Genomic DNA, 21,462 nt, shown 5'->3' with positions numbered 1-21,462 from the left:
GTTTTTGCCCCCGTTCCTGGTCGTTCACAAAATGAGGCATAAAACAAATACACACACTCACACACACAGACTTATCACGATGATGCTGGTGTGTATGTGTGATTGTGTGTGTGCGTCTCGATTATGCAACATCGTGCAACTCTTTCGCCCAGTGCACAGTGGGCAATTGCAAGCTGATGTCGGGTTAGAACTCTCGCGTTCCTGATCATAGGTGAGATGTGATTCCTCAGATGCAAGATTTGAGCATTATCGATGTGCATAGTCAGCATCATGAGAGCACTGATGACGATAAGGACAGCTTCTATACGCAGTTTGAGAAACATAGTACTGCCCCCTACACTATCAATTGTCAAACACAAAAAAAAATGTTCACAAAAAAGATACAAAAAGGACTTGTTAAGTCGACAGACCTTTCTTAAAGAGAAAGTAGTTTTACTTTCCAAAGCTGTTACTCAACCACTTATAAATTGAGTTCATAAAATTTAGTTTAAATTTTTTTATAAAAAAACATAAGAATTGATATAAAAATGTATTTCTTTATTTAAAAAAATATAAATGAATGTATTCATAAAGAATTTATAAAAATAGTCCAAAAAGTCACTTTACTTCATAATTTCCATACCACCAAATTCCCAATGTGCCTTGCTAAATGCATGTGTTTGATTTATTTATTTTTTTGTACTTTAAAACATATTCCCATACAGCAACGCTCGCAGCACTTGAAAGTCTCTTTGAAGTGAGTCGTCTATCCGGGCTTTAAGGGGAGGAGGAGGAGGAGGAGGAGGAGGAGGAGGGTTGGGGATAAGCTGTACAATGCTTTTAATTATTACATTTTACAACCCACGTGTAGTGTGCACGAACGCCTTGCACTACTACGAGGCAACTGCTTGAAATTGCATGATAGTGGCCTGAATGTATGCAACACGCAATACCTTTTTTTTATTTCAAATTTAAACACCCTTTTTCGGTTAAAGGGAGTAACCATTTCAACCATTGTATGTTGATCGATTGAATGTGTGCGTGCGTGTGTGTGTGTGTGTGTGTGTGTGTGTGTGTGTGTGTGTGTGTGTGTGTGTGTGTGTGTGTGTGTGTGTGTGTATGTATGTAAGGGTACTTTTCTCTCGTCTGCCGTTTTCGTAATAGATATTTGTCATACCACGCAATCGAATGGAAGATGCCTTTTTTTGCTCAACCCGTTAGCTTCTTGCTCCCGTCACGCTTTGGATGTTTGTTCGTGTATCTAATTTTCTCTCTCTCTCTCTCTCTCTCTCTCGATCTTGTGCGTGCTCTCTCACATAATTTCCGCATCCTTATCGTGCAGTATGCCGGGCAGGAGAAAATGGGATCCCATCTGCTAGCAATAAATGTATCATTTTATCTTGTACGAAGGCAACTTGCACATTTGCACCGATGTTTACTCACTCCTGTCGCACGGTGTGTGTGTGTGTGTGTGTGGGAGGTGTGGGTCATGTGAAGCGATTAAGGGTGGGAGGCGAAGGGGGTTGAAAAATTGTTTATCCTCTTCCACTTTAAGCACTTCCGGTTCATGCTTACCACCCTCCGCCACAACAAGAAAGCTAGAAGAAATCGCGATATGTGTCTGCCGTGGCTGCCGGTTTAGATTTATCACAGAAAAAGTTTTCCCGTTTGTTTCTCGCATCCTCGCACACGGTGCAAAGGGAGGTTGTTCTTTTGGGGGCGCCTCGCCGGGTTTCGACGAATCGAATCGTGGGCAGGTGAAAATTTTGAAGTTACCGAAAACTCCACCCAAACCCCATCCATAAAGACTGTTTGCCTACCCCCCCCCCCCCTCCCGCTCCCATCCCGCTGTCTACTCTTAGGGGTTTTGCTTGTGTTTTTCTTCTTATTTGCTTGTACTCCTTGACGCTCGCTTGACTCTAACATCCGGCGGACGTTCATTTAGCTGTTTATTTTGCCTGTTATTGTTGCCGTACGCTGTGTCGTGCTTCCTGTTAAAGCACTCGACTCGAAGCCACGCTGCCTTGTGTTTCGCGGTGGGGCAGATGGAAAACTTTAAACAAAAATTTAATCAAGATCAACAAGCACTCCCAGCAAGCCTAGGCAGGAAGCAGCCCGTTTGCACACACACACACACACACTTGCTTTATGAAAACTTTGACCCGACTGCTTATGAGAGCTGAAGTGCTGGGTTATTTTGTTTTTTTTTTTTCGTCATTGTGGCCCACGATTTTCCTGCTTTTTGGTTTTTCTTTCTTCTTTTGCCCTGTATTTGCCTGTATTTGGGGGAGATTAAGCAACACCTCATCCCAGCCGGAAGTGAGTGGTTTTTGGGCAAAATTTGAGAACCAACCGACTCGTCTCGGCTACGCGAAATTTGACTCCTGCACAACGACGGTCCTACTTTCGACCGTAGTAGAGTGACATCAGGGCCCAGATATCGCCTTCGGGTTTCTGCGGGCATGTATCTGCACCTCTTGGCGGTGGGAGGTTGAAGTGGTTGAAAAGAGGAGGAGGATGGGGTGGGGAGGAGGATGGGAGGAGTTGGTACATACACTTCACGACGGGTACAGCGCTAACCGGTGCCCTTGAGCCACGAGTGGAAATGACTTTCTCCGTACGACGGCTTTCCGGTTGTCGTCTGACTTCGACCCGATACTCCGAAAAACGCTCGCTGCTCAAACTGCTCTGTTTCCTCTTCTTTTTACCCACACTCCCACCAAGCACAAAGCATCCTGTTAACGATCCTTGTATATGGTGTGTGTGTGTGTGTGTGTAGGTGGACCAGTTGAAGGAGCAAAACTTTTCTCACTGAACGGCACCGCTGCGGGGTCCGTTTTGCGAGTTGGTTTGTGCCTTGTGCCGACATTGAAGTACCATTACGAAGCGTACTGCGCTTGCAGCGCTTTATCAAGCACACCTTACCAATCTCTTACCCCCCCTCCCCCCCCCCCCCCCCATTCACACACTCCTCGGGGGAGTGGGAGAGTTGGAAAATGCACCATCGTGACGTGGGTTTTGCGCTGGCACACGAGACGTGGATCAAGCCTATCCGGGATTCAAGACAGCAAACGACGCTGGCGGCGAACCGAGGCGAAGCTGGTAATCAAGTTCGCGGCGATGTGTGTGCCGTACCGGTGAACACGGCACCATAAACCCGAAAGCATATGGCAGCAGGCAGGGCGAAGGTGTGAAGGATGTGCAGGACGCTAACAGGAGGCCGTGTGTTTGTGATTTGATGCCACAAAAGCCGAGTTGTACGCGATGTGCTTCCCAGTTCGGAGGTGGCGGCGCAACACGCGACTGCATCGTCGTGTGATACCGGTGAAGTCCTGGTGAAGAGTTTGCCTTGCTTGTGGCGAATGTTAACTAGAAGCGACAGGGAGTACTGTACAGTTTGGTTACTAGTGGATAGGGTGTTAGTGGCTGTTTTATAGCTAGAAAAAAAAAAAACAATACGAGCTTGATAATACGCTTAATCGATGCTAGGGAGAAAAACAAAAACCTGAATGAGTTAATTTATTTCGCTTCTCGATTTGGATTTAAAACATTGGAAGCGAATTTGAGAGTCATTACGAGATGAGCACTTAAAAAGGATTTCAGGATGCTTATTTTTCTAAAAGATAATTCTCAGTAACGGGTCAAGAAGTAATCAACGAGTATATTGACAACGACGCAATATTTATCCCTTTATCGTGATCTCTTTTCGTGATTTCCAGTCAAGTCTACCTGAGTTGTTAGAGTGACAAACACTAACTACTCATGTGAAGGATTCAGCATTTAACGCATTTTGCCGAAAATCTGCATTATGGTGATGCACGATAGGACTAGAGGTGGTTCGTCCTAGAATTCATAGGTTGAAAACTTCAGAAACTAGATCCTTTTCTTCTCGCAGGACGCATAAAAGACTGGTGTGAGGCTTTCCTATTCAATAAGAAGCGTACGTTACGCACCTTTGGACTCGTCCAAAATTTCCCCATACTTCTAGAGTCTTGAGAGAACAGCATAGATGTTGAGTTATATTAAAGCCGGAAGCTACTCCTCCATTCAAGTTATCTGTCGCAACAGACGAAGTTTTAATTGTGCATAGAACATTCACAACACTGTACTGACGTAACCCTGACGAGATAGGAACTCTGTTCAAATCTGAAGAACTCCAACCAATCGCCACAACTTGAAAGGACTTTGAGAACGAGTTCTTGTTGAAGTTGTTGGTATCTTTACTCACTCTTGGTAACTTCACTCGAAAACTTCGATAAAGCAGGTGTTAGGTATGAGACCCAATGACTCAGAGATGTCCAAAAGAGCGAATAGAGTTAATAGGTCACTGAGTATATCAGATTCAGATTATGATAAAGAACAAAACAAATGGATTCAATTGTGTGCTCCAATAAGACTCTCCAGTGTCCTCAAACGCGCTTCTTATTCCTTTGGCGAGGCATTCCACGATACGGCACAGGAATACCCAGGGCTTTCGTGAGCTATTAAATGGATTTGTAAAGTAACAACGCAGAGGACGGAAGCGTTCTGAAGTTAAAAAGAGGTTGATTCATCCAACAGAAACCTAAGCATCTTGAATATCCGAGGACTTGCAAGCTGACTAACGGTGAAAATTAACTAGATAAGTAATGTGATTATGTCTAACAGGTATTTTGACAATTTGAAACCATCTCAAGCTTCAAATTCAGAATATGAAAAAAAAACTCTTCCTTCTGCTCGACGAAAGAAAAAAATGGAGCAAAAAAGTGGCGACTCTGGTCAGGATATGTTCGACTTTTCTGCTACAGTATCGTCTTAGTGTGTGTGTGTGAATGTTTCACATCCCTTCTTGCACTTTTCTTTCGAACAGTTTGTGCTAATTGTTCCGGAATCTCGAACAGTCTTCACTACCGTTCCATCGGCAATCTCGGTCAACTACCAAATTGCGACAGAGTGCCGAGAAATCGGAAATCAAACAACCGGAACGTTCGCGTTGCAGTCGCTCGAAATCAAACCAGCCAGCTAACCCGGTCTTAACGATCGCTTCACACCCGCCTGTGTTGGGAAAATCGAGTCACAAGAGTCATGTGTGTGTGTGTGTGTATCGTTGCTCTTTTCCAAGCTTACACCAGTTGCTCGTACGAACGAAGAAAATGAAATTAACTGCGCATCTACTGGAGAGCTCACTTCGCCGTCCGTTTTTATTTTTTGGGCCAACCGGTAGTCGTTGACGGTTCTTCCATCTTCTTCCACTGCCATCGCTGGCCATCACTGCCGCCAGCAATGGCATGTATGTACAGATACCAGGCACGGGATAGAAACGCTGCCAGTCGTGTACATTGACACCGGTAGTAGCAAAAATCAATGAGCATGCCCGCAACTATCGCTGTGCAGGAAGAGAGACTGGATCGTGTTTCTCTTTGCACCGGGTTTCCTTTCTGCCTTTTTTTGCTACACCCTTCTCCAACGGGTTTTTAGCGTCGTGGTTGTTGCTCGAATTCCTCCACTCAAAAAGCTTTCCGCTCCCTCCGGCCCCCCCCCCCCCCCCCCCATTCGCGCTTCACAAGCGAATGGCAGAAAGAATGTATGGCTTTCATCTTACGGCCTGCCTGTGCGCCCGGCCCGTCCGTCGATTAACGCTCGGCTGAAAGGACGAAGGCACGATGACGGTGGCAGCCATTAGCCACACAAGAGCGCAATCATTACTCGGTATGCGAATTGTGCACCCAGGGAGGAGGGTGGGAGTGGGCGAGAGGGAGGGGGGGGAGAAACCTTTTGACAGATGACAACAAAAAAAACCTACCCCCTCCCCCCTCCTCCCGCGATCCGTCACCATCACCCACTGCACGAGCTGTCAGCTGCAAACAAAAGCCGACCGAAGCCGGCCAATTTTCCTTGCCACGGCGTACTTTTTGCCCGTTTTCGGTGTTGGTGTTGTTGGAGCCGGTGGCATTGCCAGCAGCAAAAGAGGCCGGACGGTCTTGACGGTTCTGTCGGAACGCGCTGCGCTGCGAGGGCTTGATGTAAGCGATTACCTTTGTGCGGAACTGGAGACCTGGAATATGCGGGTTACAGTCGACCTCTTTTACTTTTCTTTCCCCCAGAAGAAAGGGAATTGGGAGGAAGACTGGTTCTTGAATTTTACAGTGTTGGTCAGCCTGCTCCACTTCACTGGTTCATCGATACTACAGTTTGTGTAAAAAAAAGTAGATAATAAAATTCCTGGATCAAATACAATCATTTTGTACTTTAGATTGCATAGCTTAAGGCGTTTATTGAGCTTGAGGCGTTTCTTTATAGTACAAGATACAAAATACTGCAAGATGCTGCGCAGCCAAAGCTACAAGAAATGGTTAATTTCATAGTAAAATTAAAATAATTCCGCATTGCATAACTTTAGGAGTTTTTTGAAATCAGGATCAAGGATGAAAATTAGAAAATTCTGACCTATTTCTCTCAAACAGTGGAGCACTTAAACGCAGTTAAACCGAACCAGGAAAACTCATTCTAACGCATCATTTGATGTACTAATTTAATAGTTTTAATGCTAAACACTCATTATAAAAAACACATTTTAAACATTTGTGGAAGAACCAATTGGAATAAGATTCTATAGCTACGTTAAATGAATATCAAGGTACAGGTTTGAAATAATCAACACAAACGAACTTTTGTTTTTGAACGTTTTGCTCGAATAAAATTGAATTATTTTAATGCTGGCTAGTTTTGGTTGGCAGTTTGTATGGCAAACAGGCAGCATTTTAGCCTCGAAACGTCAAAACACACATTAAAAAAAAACTGGTTTAGTTCATCATAGACCTCATTGTGTGAAAACGTGACTAATGAATAGTAAAAGCTGCACTATCTGCAAACAATCACTAGAACGACTTCATTCCCGTATCCAAGAATCGTACTCCATGCTCTATTTATCTACTCATCGCCTAAAGGTATACTATTCGTTAAATACACGAGCAGTGACAAAACGAACAAAGCGTGTTTTTGGATAGCGTGTTCAGTTCCGAGCAATAGAATGACTTACATTGCCAAAGTCATATGGCGAACGGATGTGAAAAACACTGTAAATTCAGTGGCTAGCAGGCAGAAAAGGTTACGTTTAGGCAGCGATAAGAGCTACACATTCTAAGGCGAGACGTTGCGTTCTACCCGGAGCCACTGTAACCGGAGCCATCTTCTGCATTAGAATAATCTGTGAATTTTCTTAATATCAATTCGACTTTGTGAGGGACGTAAAGAGAAGGAATAAGAGAGAGAGAGAGATACTAAGACACCCACGCAACTTTCCACGCAAAAGCCCGGAAACCGTCGGCAAAACATTTCACCCACCCACCGGCTGCCACGGTGCTGGCTTCATCACTATCACGAGCGTTCGGAGCGTTACGCTGACGCTGGCAAACGAAGTTTTCAGCAACATTCATCCATGCAAGCAACATGTCGCTGTACGGTGAGAGCGCGCGCGCCTTATCCTGCCACGGCATCATGCTCCGCCGCACAAAGCCAACATATCTGCACCTTATTATTTCGGGTGATTACTTTAGACTGCTGCAGCGGCTCACTCGTCGTAGCGCCGAGATGGCGTAGCGGAGTATTGGGGTTTTGTGCCCTTCGTCAAATCTGTCGTGCCTTTTCTTTTGTCGAGGTTAAGGTGCGTGCTGTTGTTCGTCGTTTTTTTTGTAGTGCTTTCTTTTTTTTTTTGGGCCTGGGTGTTTTGCTTCTTGCTCGCTCTGTGAGAGAGTTTGGTCCAGCTAACATCTCGCAAAATACTCATAAACGCTTAGGCAAGACGTAGGCTTTTGGTGACTAGTGGAATAGAGACGAGGAAAGCAAACCTCTACCACCGTTTTAAGAGGCTTTCAAGCTCGACGTCAACTTCAAGGCTCGACAATTATTTCCCCCCCCCCCCCCCCCCCCTCCTCGTTCGTCCTACTAGACCTTGCGGTACCACTGAAGTAGAAAATGTAACATTTTTTTTACTCTCTCCCTCCCATCGTTTGGGAGGATTAGCAAAGGCAATCGCATCGCAGTCTCGTACCCGGCCATGCCTGGTTTGGCGAAAGCATTCTCTGCACCTTCTGCTACATACACGCCGTAGGAAGAAAAATCAAAGAACCCCGAGAAAACCCCACGGAAACGATGCGCTTCTGGAGAGCAGCTTGCCGAATGGTCGTTATCGTACCATTTACTCGCCCATCGACACCCCGCGTGAATGTGACCGAATATTAGCATCGTAATGACGATGATCATTACGCTTGAATGCGCCCTTTACTGTTTGCCGCCAGCCAACCAAGCCTAAAAAGCCTGTGCCACGTGGCACAACCAACCAAAAAAAAAAAAAAGAAAAGGGGGAGAGCCCTTGCCTACATCGAGGCGCTGACGGGATGGCTTACGGACTGTTTATAAAGTTTCTTTTGTAAGTGAATGTTGGTGTGTGTGTGTGTGTGCGTGCAAAGGAATGGGAGCAGAAAGCAAAACAAGAAAGAGAAGAGGAGGAAAAATAAAATAACGAGAATAAAAAAAAATCACACCCAAATACCAGTTTTATTAACTTCACCGATGAGAAGTGCGGCGTATGAAGTCGCGCCTACCCATTTAAGAGCACTCGATCAAAGTGAGATGTTCCAGGAAGCAGGGCGACTTGTCGTAAAGCGGCTTGCTCTGCTTTGCCAGCCTGATGTTGCCTGAACGATAAGACGCTTTGCTTTGCATACTGCAAGGCGCGGTGTTTTTCTTCTCGAAATTATTTGTCATTATTAGTGACTTGCTCAATTAAGGGAACATATTTTAATGTACTGCCAGACAAACAACCAGACCATCTTGTGCGTCGCGATGGATTTGCTTGTAATGTGAAAGCGCCTAGCTGTATGCATTTTATTAACATATGCTCCCTTTTAGGTGGCTCTGTGAGATTTCGGGGGTGATTGTAGGCGGTTAGAGATACGTTCTGAGCTTTCTTTTTCGAGCGTTTGTTTGCTATTTGCTTCAGTTACTGGAATTCTAAAATTGTGAAATGATAAAGAAGCTTCCAGGAACTTTTTTCTCATACCCTGATATCATCAACATCATATCTTAGAATTTTGTCTCATATCTTCAAACTTGAACTAGGTTATCACATCACAACTCATCAAACATGTCTGTATTTGATTAACTGCAGCACTTTAATGAACAGAAATTCTAGAAGAATTAGGAGGTGCTGCTCCTCTATGACCGCTTTAGTGTGACGAATAATCTGGAGTCAAACTCCCCAAATAATAATACTCAAATACTGAGCAAATAGCCAAGCATACTAGGGGCGTTTTGTTGGAGGAGATGACAGCGGCCATGGTCTTCACACGGCAAGACCGGAGTTCAAATTCCAACCCTCATCAAGAGGGACCCGACCATTCGGAGTTCAAATCTCGTCTAGATTGTGTCTGTTAGTTAAGCTACAGATACTACAGCTCACAGATTGCTAGAGGCAAGAAATGGAGCCATAAAAAGAAGGAAAGCAAACAATAGAAAATCCAACACACGCGTGAAGTAATTCATTAAATAAACCACAAGGTGCGGTTCGAGCGTTCGTTTTGTCTCAACAAACATTGGTGTCAGCATTGGTGTCTATTAGTATAGTGAAACGAACAGTAAAAAAAAAGCACGCGAAAGTGTATGCAACCCACCGGTGTGTGTCATCAGTACAATAACTCACAACACGTGGCTGGCTCATCTTGAATAAAATAAAAATGTTTGCTTGTTTCGCTTGTTTTTAAACGGTCGGCTTTGGTTCGGAGCGGGTTTGATTGCTTGTTTGTTAGAAAAACAAAAAAAACAACCCTCTTCTGACGAGCTTTTTTTTTTTGTTGTAGAAAGCCCATAAGCAAAGCGAAGTAACCTGATTGTGGGTTACGTACTGAAAGCTCTCTCTATCTCACAAACCTTGTCAAACGACAAAACAAGTAGATCGTTTTTATCGGGTTTCAGTTAGAGGTGTCCAACTTTCGCCAAGCTTCTGTTGTACTGTTAACTCCTGACAACCCTAGTTGTCACTAAATTTGTAACATACTTCAAAGGCTTTAAACATTTATTTTGTTGTTATAATAGAATAGAAAAACGATAAGAATGTTGGTATGAATTTAGCGAGTAAAATCGCTCGTAAAGTCTTAAGCTTTGCTTTTCTTGCTTGCTTTGCTTTGTCTTTAACTTTCAACTTCTGCATGATAAAGTAGAAATAGTCATCCCCGATTTTTTTAAATTTAAATAGTGATTATCGCGCTATGCTTAATCCATACGCAGAAAAAAAGTACAAAACAATCTAAACCTTCTTCGATTCGGTGTAGTTGTGTTGTAGGAGCAGCCATTTTTGTTTTTAAATGGTGTGGACGTTTAGTTTCATAGGAAAATTTACTTTTTTTTTTACTTTTATGATTTATTTGCACGAAAGTTAGCGTTTGGATAGTCAATCGAGAAAACGTAGAACCGGACTGATCCGTTTCGTTAACTTTTCTCTAACATTCGGGAACCGTAATAGGTATGTTCGGAGTAACCGCAAAGTTTGTGTGAAGGAGAGTGAAGCTTTTAAAGCTTTTACGGAAAAGCTCCCGAAAGACTTTTTAGTCAATACGTGTATCGTGTGCGGTTTTTTTTGCATTATTTTAGGAACTTGTTTTACAATTGTTTCCCACAACTGATGGTTCACATTACTAAAGCAAATAAAGTAAACATAATTATAAGGGCCCAACCTGTCTTAAGAGCTACGCTGAAATGAAGCTTTTCATTGTCAAAAGCTCCCTATTGGCAGGAAGGGTAGCTTTGGTCTAGCTTTTGCTCAAGGCAAACCTGTTCGTAAGCGAGTGTGTGAGGTGTTCTGTGTACAGATGGGTGGCTTTAGTTCCGTTTTTACTTTTACTTCCCTTTTTCATTTTTTGTTTTGCCATTTTTTTAAAGATGGATCTTTTCCACACTTCCGAACATGCTGTACAAACGTGCCTCACGGTGCATTCAAGTGGTGCATTGAAGCACCCTTTTGGGGGGACGAGCGTCTTAAGATGGTGCTAATGTTTCGTCTTAACCTTTTGCCTCCCGGCAGCGAACACTAACTTTCCAACCGACGTCAAACGGATCGACACTGACCCAAACGGTGCGACGGGCGGACGATTGCTGGCATGCTGGCGCACTTCTTTCACGTACGTCGCTACGGTTCTGGTTCTGTGTCTGTGTCGCTTCCTAATTGCTGTTGCCTTCGCGGTTTGAATAATGATGCGCTGCGAAACGGGTGGGACTGCGGTGCTATCGATCAAAAGGCAAAGATAATAACAATATTATGTGCATAAACACCCTCAATCGCACAACCCGCGTGAAGATAAAACCGGAGGTAACCGGGGAAACGAAAACAAAAACATGCGCTAAGCGCGCGCGTGATGACGCTCCTGTTGACAAGCAGCTGCACTGTGGCCTAGCGGACGGTCATAATATGCAAATGAAGGGCTTACCGGTAACCGAACCGGTAATGGGATTGGTGGGCTTTGTCAAGGCAACGACGAGCAGCAGATCGGGGCAAAGTTCATAATAAGACGAGGTAAGCAAAACTATCCATTATATTAGGTCATTAGATTGTAGGGAAAAACTGACCTTTTTGGAAGTTGTTTTGGTTTTATAAATATTGCAAACTGTTCTTCATCAGTTACTGTCAACAAAGCAGTAAAAATGCATTTCAATTTCCACGGACCGACCGTTGAGCGTCTACGAGGCATTAAAAGTGTCAGATGGAATAATTATAAAAATAAGTATACTGATTTGCATACATTCTGGCGATTTTTGTACGCTTGTCAAGATATCTAAATTTGCGAGAGATTATTTAGAAAAATTCTTGTACTTGAAGCAATTTTGTGGAGGATACAGCGTCCTCCAATTTTATAGATGACGATCCAAAGACACGAACACGACAATCTTCGGTCGTTGGGAGAGATGACCGCATCGTCCACTTCCGCAGGTCCTCGTTTATATATTGGACGTTGTCGGACGATTATTTTTGTATCAGCAGCTTGACCTGGACGAAATATAAAACGGTGGTGCTACTTTGTTGTAGGACACTCTAGTCCTTCAAGACTCTGATATACGCTTCGATGTCTGGGATAAGCTCGCTCCAATATTGGTAAATACCTATCTCAAAACGACGCTGAACGTAATCCATAGATATCGTCACGCGCGTGTCAAACTTCAAAGACACCTCAATGAAGTTGAGATCCAGACAGCCATTTTGAACTTTGCAGAGGATGATCTACTCTCGTATCGGTATCTAGATATGCTTCAGCTAGTGATAAAAGGCGAGATGATCAATAAATCAATAATTTGTGGAAAATTCTGTGAGTTTTGTATGGAAATGTGTCAAAAATCGATAGCATATTGAGAGTTAATCAAGTTTGAACTCCAATTTGCGCTTCGTGTAATCAGTTGGATGTTTGAGTTTGAGGCCATCGAAGACGGCATTAGTCAACAGTAGTTAATGAAATTTTGCTATCCAGTGCTTCTCTAGCTATATTTCAATCTGACTCTAGAATTCTTCACATGGATATTTCAGAGTTATTGGTTTCCTTCACACTCTCTCCCTCTCTCTCTCTCTCTCTCTCTCTCTCTCTCTCTCTCTTTTATGATGTTCATAAGGTTTTTTCGTAACTACCGTCTCGTGTGGACCTAAGGGGTGCCATAAAGTAGAGATTTTGAATGCGATTTACTAAATAAAACAATAATGATCTCGTCGAGTGTTGATTAGACACGCAGCACGCACTCATACCTACTTCTTTAGCATACATTTTACGTTGATGAATTAATTTAAAATTAAGAGATTTAATTTAACCGTTAGGAAGGTTTTTCTTGAAAGCTTACGAAAACCTCAAACCCCCCGCGATTCCGCTTAAACAGGAAACTGATAATGACAAACTATCAACCACGATGCGGTGCGACGCGGGCGACCTTCACAGCACGCCCAGCATCGTCAATAAAGCAAACCGGTGATTAATCTACCAACCGTGGAAAGGTGACACCGTAAACCACACGCACAACAACAAAACAAAAAAAGAAGCTCAACACCTCAACAGCCTCCTGCTATTCTGTCCTGCTGATTGCGGTGCATCTGCCACAGTGTGCGAACGTAGCTCATGGCAACCCCGTACGGATCGCCAACATGCTCACTATTTGCGTATTCCATGAGCAACGCGTTAGACGATCCGGTGTGTGCGATGATGCGGTTAATGGGGCGGGCTTGTGGGTGGGCTTTTGTAGGGTACTATTGCATGTAAGACGCAATCCGGTTACTTATCCGGCGCTGTCTCGGCTCATCAACAAACGCTATTTGGTTTAGGTTTAGCGTTTGTTTGTTTGTTTTCTTTCTCTTTCTTTGCTGTACGTCAGACGTCGGGTTTGACAGGATGTTCCGGGGTAGATGTTGTACTGTGAGAAAATATTTATCCTGGCTTAGGATCTTGCCGAAGTACCGTCCTTTGCAGCTCTTTGTCTGGCCGGAAGTATTGCAGTTCTTGGACGAGAATTCGGGTAGACTTGAACGGGGTGCTAAGCGACACAACCGTCCCGCGGGTTTTGGAGCTCGTTAGCAACATATGCAAGAATGGTGACGAAGAGCGCGAGCACCGTTTTCTTCTCGTTTTTTTTTTTGTCGGGAGTACCTCATGCTAACCACTGCTAATTGAGCGTCGCAGATGATTCTTCTCCCGGAACAAAAAAATAACGACACACTGCACGCGTTGCAGCTCGACGTTTGAAAGATATTCTTGTGAAGTGGACCGTTGCTAACTTTCACTGTGAGCGCCGTGGTGCAGCAAGTTGGGCACAGAAAATTTGCTGACCTGAAGGTTAGCGACTTACCGGATGGTAATCACTTTCACCCGAATGGAGGAGAATTGGTTTGTCACTTTAGATGCTGATTTATGGCATTGAGCATGAGCTGAGCACTTGTTTTCTTTCGATCACATTTCGAGCACTTCCAGCGTGCACCGTGATTGACGTGATTTAGAATCTTCCCCAGTCGGATAGGATGGCATCGGATCGGATGACTGTTTTGCTTGCGCAGAATTCTAGTCACGGAAAAAAGTTAAAAAAAAAACACATGTCGATTTGCATAAGGAAGACACCGGTTGGGTGTCTCGTTAGGGGGTGCAAGAAAAATGAAGGCGCGCGAGTTTTTTTTTTGTTGAGATTTTTTTTATTTTTTTATTATTTACTCGTCACAGGTGACAGTAGACGTAGAATAACAAATAGAGCTGACTGTGCGAGCAAGTACTGGGCGTGTGTGGTGAGGGAACGCGTCAGCTTTATCCACACGCACCTACACACACACACACGCACACGTACAGTCTCCAAGCGTGACCACACATCGCGTACGTTACGGTTCGTTCAGTTCGCAACGAACCGACGTGCGAGCAGGTTGCACCATGAGGCAGTCGATCGGAACGGGAATGTATGGACGAAGCCTCACCGGAGCGGCCCAGCTGGGCTTGCTGGTGATGCTGTTGGCACTGGTCGCTAAGTGTGACACCGTTCAACCATCATCAACCAACACTGGAGCAGCGCTGGAGCTTATCCTGGACCGGATCGATTCCGTGCTGGAGCGGGTACTGTCGGCCGGTGCCTGTCGTCGGGATGTGAACCGCACGCTGGAAGCTGCACATAACCAGGAACAGTGGGCCGTTACAAGTGAGTGAGAGTGTTTGTTTTGTGTATGTGTGATAACAGTCGATGACTAATACGGTGTCTTTGGTTTGATCCTCACCTTGATGCGATTAGATTCACCGAAATTGGCCGAATTGTGAAGATTACTTAGAATTCTGGTATGTGTTTCTGGCCGTGGCTAACGATCTGGACTGATCGATTGTGCGATGTTTATGGGCTCTAGCGTGATTGGAGTGTTTACCAGTCTTTTACACAACAGAACTGTCTCAGGATTCGATAGTCTTCTTGACTGATCTCCATGGAGTAATTGAGTCATTGTACCCTGAAACCCTTCAATTCTTGGTACAATTGAAGTAGGGTCTTAAAAATATATATTATTTGAGTTGGGAGTTTTGGACACCTAATTTGAATCTGTTGTTGAACAAATTCCCCGCACATCTACTTTTCCTTCTTCTCGGATGTCTAGACAGTGCTACATAGTTAGCAGGGCAGTTAGTCCTTGCTACGTGAAGGCGTAGAGTCTCTACGAGTAGAGACTTGTCAGACTGACATCACACCAATTTTCCCCCCAAGTCTCCCCAAGGTCCACTGTGAGGGACTTCATTCAAACACTTTTCAAAACTCTAAAATCTCCTCAATTTTTGTCAACTTCCCATCGCCAATCAGCTGTTTTTTTTTTTTCGCACGCCTCAGCTCATCTTGACCAGTTTGCTGCGGTAGCGCGGCATATCTATGTTACCTTCACATTTCAAAATCTGAAACCATTTTCGAAAAAAAAAATCCGCTCGATTCCGCTGCATCGCTCTAAGCTGCGAAAAAGACAACGGTTTCGAACGGTGACTTCAAAATGGAGTAGAGCAAAGAAAAAAGGTTATCAGCTGCATGTCAAAAAAAAAAAGAAAAAACAACGCATGAATGAATGAAACGGTCGGTTCACCCACTAAGAAGCGTTTCCGGTGCTTTTGTTTTATGAAAGATGAATGAAGCATGGAGTAAACGGTTCGATTAAAAATAGTCACCACCCGACGCGTAGATGCTGACGCGAGACAAACCGTCCATTTTCGTACCCTTTCGGCGGTTGGTTTTTTCGACTGCCTTCGAACCACATTCCAAGGTTCCACGGTTCGCTAAAGGGTTAAGTTTAATTAAAAAAGCTAAACCGCTTGCTACCAAGCATAACGCGACCGCGAGCAGATCATTTAGAAAGTTCTACGGTCGCCCGGCGCTCGGAGATCGCTTTTCGTGGCGCACGGGACGGGTGCAAGCGACGAACCTGTTCTAATGCCTGTGGCACGCTTTTGACGTAATAAGCAAGAATGTGGCGCGTCAATTACGGACTGTGGGTGAGCGCACCGCTCGCAAATCAATATACTGGCCCGTGTAATTATTCACCGTAAAGGTTATATTTACGCCGATTCGATACCGATTGCCGCTGGACAGTGGCGATCAGGCGACAGGGTATCGAGGATGTACCCAGGCGAACATGACGCGATCGGAATGTTTCGTGCCGGACCGTTCTCGGAATCATCTGTGTGTACGCCTGTTGTAGCAGCGTGCAGCCTGCTGCCCGCTGACGTCCAACCATTGCGCGAGACGGAACTGTGGATTTATGTTTTATTTATAAGTGCTCTCTTCATTCTATTTGTCTTTCCTCGATTACTGGGATGCTCTTGAGCCTGTCAGAAAATTGGGTAAGGTCACCGGGCGAGATCTGGTGAGCAGCAAACCCCCCCTCCCCCCCCCCCCCCCAAAAAAAAAAAAAACCTTTCGCATGCACTCGACACACCATGTCTAATGTGCCGAATCATTGGTCCTCGTGTGAAAATTTTTCCATCCAACCTCATCACCCCCATTTCGGGACAGCTTCCTAAATCCGCTCAACTCTGAAGTGAAGTGTTATGATCTAGACACGGGTGGGGTGGCACACAGTGGTGGCGGTCTATCAACAAACATATACACACACGCGCCCGCACACCGGTTCGTGTCTCGCGTGATCGTTCGGTGATTAATAATGATAGGCTACGGCAGCCTGTATCAACCGGTTGCACTTGACCGTTCGAGGGCTCACATTTGCCTTTTCCACCCGCCACCTACCAAAGTAACAGTTTAATTTCGATCAATATTAATGCATTGCCGCTTTTTAAGAGCTAGTTAGGGGGTTTTTTACAAGCAGCTTTTGGAATGCTCCAACGCTTTTTGGAGATAATTATCCATGTTGTGAAATCAGTTTCTAACGCTTAAAAATGGAGCAGGCTGTTGACAGCGAACCCCAGGGTTTCTCGCACCACATAATCATTCAATCAATATAATTGCTCTACTTTGGCCCCTTTTTTTTAATCTAATGTAAATGGCTGTATCAAAATTAAGACTATTTTTAAAACCACATTTAAAAACTAAGAACGAAAGAATGCGTCCTGAAAAGCAAAAGTGTTCTCTCACTATGAGACAGCCACAGTGAACTATCGAACTATTCAGGAGAAAATCTTCCAGAGGCTTTAAAATGATCGGATGCACAGATCCAGGCCCTCACTGTTTAATCTTTCCCTTCTCCAGAAAGGCCAGAATCTTATAAAAATTCGCTCGATCGTATGCGGTCGTCAGGAAATTTGACAGAACGGTCGACTGTTTCTCGGGCCCGTATTGGGCAGACTTTTCGTATGCTTCTAGGTCACGCCGGCCACCTTACAGGTGGGCTGATAATTGTTTGATCTACAATAGTAAAATTCTTTTTTTTGCGATTTTTTAAAGGGTGATACACCCCGATATTAGTGGTCTTTCGATTTTTCTATGCCATTTTTGGAAAAGGATTTTTCTGTTTCGTCAAGCACCACTTCATATGACGAAAATGTCTTCCCAGCGAGCATCCTTTTGAGATCTGAGAAAAGAAAAAAGTCGCTGGAGACCAGATCTGGGGAATGCGGTGGGGTGGGGAAGCAATTCTTAGCCTAATTCGTTAATTTTTGCCATTGTTTTCACTGATTTGTGGCACGGTGCGTTGTCTTGATGAAACAAAACTTTTTTTTTCTGCAAATGTGGCCATTTTTTTTTAGCGATTTCGTCCTTTAAACGCACCAATAACTTGATATAGTAGTCGCTGTTAATGGTCTTTCCTTTCTCAAGATAGTCGATGAAGATTATTCCTTGCGAATCCCAAAAAAACTGACGCCATTACCTTGCCAGCTGATTGTTGCGTTTTTCCTCGCTTTGTAGCAGGTTCATCGCGTCCAGTCCGCTCAGATGATTGTCTATTTGACTTTGGAGTGTAGTGATGAAGCCAAAAACTCGCTAGAATTTCGTTCAAACAGCTCTAAACACTGCTCCGAATCATCAACTCGTTGTTGTTTTTGGTGAAATGTGAGCTCGCGCGGCAGCCATTTTGCACAGAGCTTCCTCATACCCAAACATTCGTGAACGATATGTCCAACACGTTCCTTGGATATCTTTATTGTGTCAGCTATCACTTTATGGTTCAACTTTATGGTTCGGTTGCTTTTGATAATTTTGTGGATTTTTTTAACGTGTTCACCGTCTTCAGTGCTCATTTCACCACGTTTAAACTTAGCATACCAATATTTTATAGTTGATTTTGGTGGAGCAGAGTCCAAGAACTCCTTATCAAGCCAAATTTTGGCTTCAACTGTATTTTCCCCCTTCAAAAAACAATATTTTATTAGCACGCGAAATTCCTTCTTGTCCATGTTTACTCAAAACACAAAAGTTGCGTCACACAAAATGCTCTAGCTCTCACTAGGTTATTGTCTGAGTGCTGTCAAATTTTGACAGAACTCGTTTCAAGGTTAATACTAACAACGACAAAAAATATGGATATGAATTTACAAGCGCCCTCTATGTGTCAGGCCAGACAACTATCAGCCGACCTGTTAATGGCTTACTAGAATTGATGATAAAAAATCGTAGATGGATTGTCATTCCTCACTTCGTTGGGAACGGCCCGGATGAGATTTAAATCCCGTCTTGCCGTGCTGTGTTCGTCTTACTGAAGACATTCATACTGAAAAAAAGGTTTTTTTTTTAACTTTACTTATTCAAATTTAATTATTACAGCTGGATGTCGTACTGTCAGCTCTTTTTGAGCTGATTTTGGACAATTTTTTTCAAAACTTACCTAAAACACATTCCACATTTCTTCGATTTAATGACGGACAAACTTTTGCTTACTTCCTCTGTTTGCTGCAGTGTTGGACGCGACGGTAAAATTTCCGGCCGCGATCGAGCTCGGTGCACGCGATCATCTCGGCAGCTACGACGAATGTCTCGGTGCGCCCGTGCGCTCCCAGGTGCCCGTACGAGCACAGTACTGTTTGGCACGCGTCTCAATGACCGGATACCATGTGCGACCCAGAACAGGGCGCACCGTCAGCACGAACACGAGCTCAGCCGCGGTTCGGTGGGGTGTTTGTGTGCCGGCCAGCTGTACCGAGCGGGACGTGAGCCGGTTGCTGTCCGGTGTGACCGGGTACTCGGTGAGTGGTAGCGTTTGTCAGCAGCAGCCGGACCAGAGGCCCGGCGCACTCAGCGGTGCGCCCGGGTACGATCGGATGCAGATCGTGTGTGCGTGTGTGCTGGTCGTGTTTGTGTTGATGGTGGTGTTTAGCACGGTGTACGGTGTTGGGGGTGGCAGGGAGAGTAAGAGTGAGTGTGCCGGTGAAAAGACACCGACCGGTGAGGCAATACTGAGATCGTTCTCGGTGATAGACAATCTACGCAAGCTGGTACAGCTGTCGAAGGACGATCATGGGCTGGGATGCATCAACGGCATTAAGGCGCTGTCGATGATGTTCATTCTCGGTGGCCATGCGCTGGTGTTTATGGCCGGTGGACCGCTCCTCAATCCAGGCTTCTTTCACGACCAGAGTCAACTGCTTCAGAATGCGTTTCTGCTCAACTCACCGCTGCTAGTCGACACGTTTCTGCTGCTGAGTGGGTTTCTCTTTGCGAGGCTTCTGCTGATCGAGCTGGACAAGCGACAGGGTCGGCTAAACTTTGGCCTGCTGTACGTGTTTCGGTACATCCGGCTAACGCCGGCCTACCTGGCTGTGATTGCGCTGTACGCAACGTGGCTACCGCGGTTAGGGGAAGGCCCACTGTGGAAAGAACGGATCGAGCTGGAACAGGAGCGCTGTCAGCAGAGCTGGTGGCTGAATGTGCTGTACGTCAACAACTACTTTGGCACCGACAGTGTTTGTATGTTCCAGTCGTGGTATCTGGCCACCGATACGCAGCTATTTGTGCTGGCACCGTTACTGCTCTACCCGATGTGGCGTTATGGTCATCGGGTTGCGCTGACTCTGCTCGGAAGCATCACCGGGGTGTCTATCTTGGTACCGTTCATCGTTACGTACACAAAGCAGCTCGATCCAACGTTTATGATTTATACTGAGTAAGTATGATTTTGACGAAGAGTATAACATCCATCACTAGTCGATCGTTTGAAAGGCTACGCAACTTGCTTGCTTGACTTCGGTAAAAAGACTCGTAAAGGCCTTTCTCAGAACAATATAAGAGCAGCACAGTAAGAAGCAAGTTTTCCACCTTCAGCACGGAATTTGTTTGCCGAGATTCGACTGCGACGGACACGCAATAGAAACCCAATTCCCCTTTAAAATCATGCAATCACATCCGTTTATCGTTAGTTTTCCATCAATGCAGGCGAAAAGGTACAATATAAAGGAATTTATTTTGAAGTGATCGTTAAATCAAACCACAATCAATCATTCAAATATCGGCAAAAGAAATCCGTGCAGAGAGCAATGATTTTAGCCATCATTTCCACTCATTTTGACCACACTGAAAATACACTGTGCGTCGTAGGTGAAATGTAGAGCGCTTTGCATACATTGAGGCGTCTTATGAATAGTAACAAACGAATTTCGTTAAGCCTTTTTGAGTCTTTTAGCCTTTAAAGATATACCAAAAACCTTTGATTGCATACGTTCAGGCGTTCTTTCGGGACAATTTTCAAACTAATTTCTAAACCTTATCGATACAGTGAAGTCAGCGATCTGCAAGCAAACGACTACTTTGTGAACGTGTACGGCAAAACACATCTGCGAGCGACCGCCTATCTGTTTGGTCTGCTAGTGGGCTATCTGGTGCACTGGATGCAGATCAAGAAGTAAGAACAAAAACGATTAAATAACCGTTCTAGAGCAGCAAACATTAATGCGTTCTCGAATGTTTGCAGCGTACGAATCGGGCGTCGAAAGCTAGCCCTGTGCTGGATCGTCTCAACCGCGTGCGGTTGTTCCGCCATGTTTTCGCTGACCGCGTTCTACACACGGCTCGGAACGGGCAACTATCTGTATAATGCGCTGTACGCGTCCCTGCATCGGTTTGGCTGGAGCTTCTCGAACGGGTGGCTTGTGCTGGCATGCGTTACCGGCCACGGCCGAACCGTGAAGCGGTTCCTTTCCTGGCGCGCATTTGTACCGCTCAGCCGACTCACGTACTGTGCGTATCTAACGAACGGGCTGGTGGAGCTGTATCTGTCAGCATCTCGGCGCACCTCACTCTACGCAAGCATCCCGACGCTGGTACGTGTGTGTGTCGCGGAAGGGAATGTGTGAGATATCGGATGCCTTAATACAGACCTTTTTTTTATTTTTGCAGACTGCCGAGTGCATCTCGCACATGATACTAACGTTCTTGCTAGCGTTAGTACTCTGTCTGATGTTTGAGTCGCCGATTCATGGACTGGAGAAGATTCTGCTGAGCCGTTACCGGCCGACCCACGCGAGCACCAGTACACGAGAGCCAGAAACGAACAGTTTGAGCACAAACAACACGCACAGTACATCGGAGGAGGCATAG

General features: G+C 44.9%; 1 protein-coding gene across 1 annotated transcript; it reads left to right on the top strand.

The window, feature by feature from the left end:
• The first annotated feature begins 14,393 nt into the window (after positions 1-14,393).
• LOC126562884 (nose resistant to fluoxetine protein 6-like) lies at positions 14,394-21,462 on the top strand. The gene is made up of 5 exons (XM_050219486.1): positions 14,394-14,655; positions 18,829-20,032; positions 20,642-20,767; positions 20,837-21,185; positions 21,262-21,462. The coding sequence occupies exons 1-5, from the start codon at positions 14,394-14,396 to the stop codon at positions 21,460-21,462; spliced, it is 2,142 nt and encodes a 713-aa protein (XP_050075443.1).

This window comes from Anopheles maculipalpis, chromosome X, assembly GCF_943734695.1.
Source record: "Anopheles maculipalpis chromosome X, idAnoMacuDA_375_x, whole genome shotgun sequence".
NCBI classification, from domain to species: Eukaryota; Metazoa; Arthropoda; class Insecta; order Diptera; family Culicidae; genus Anopheles; species Anopheles maculipalpis.
This window is presented reverse-complemented; position numbering and strand designations above follow the sequence as displayed.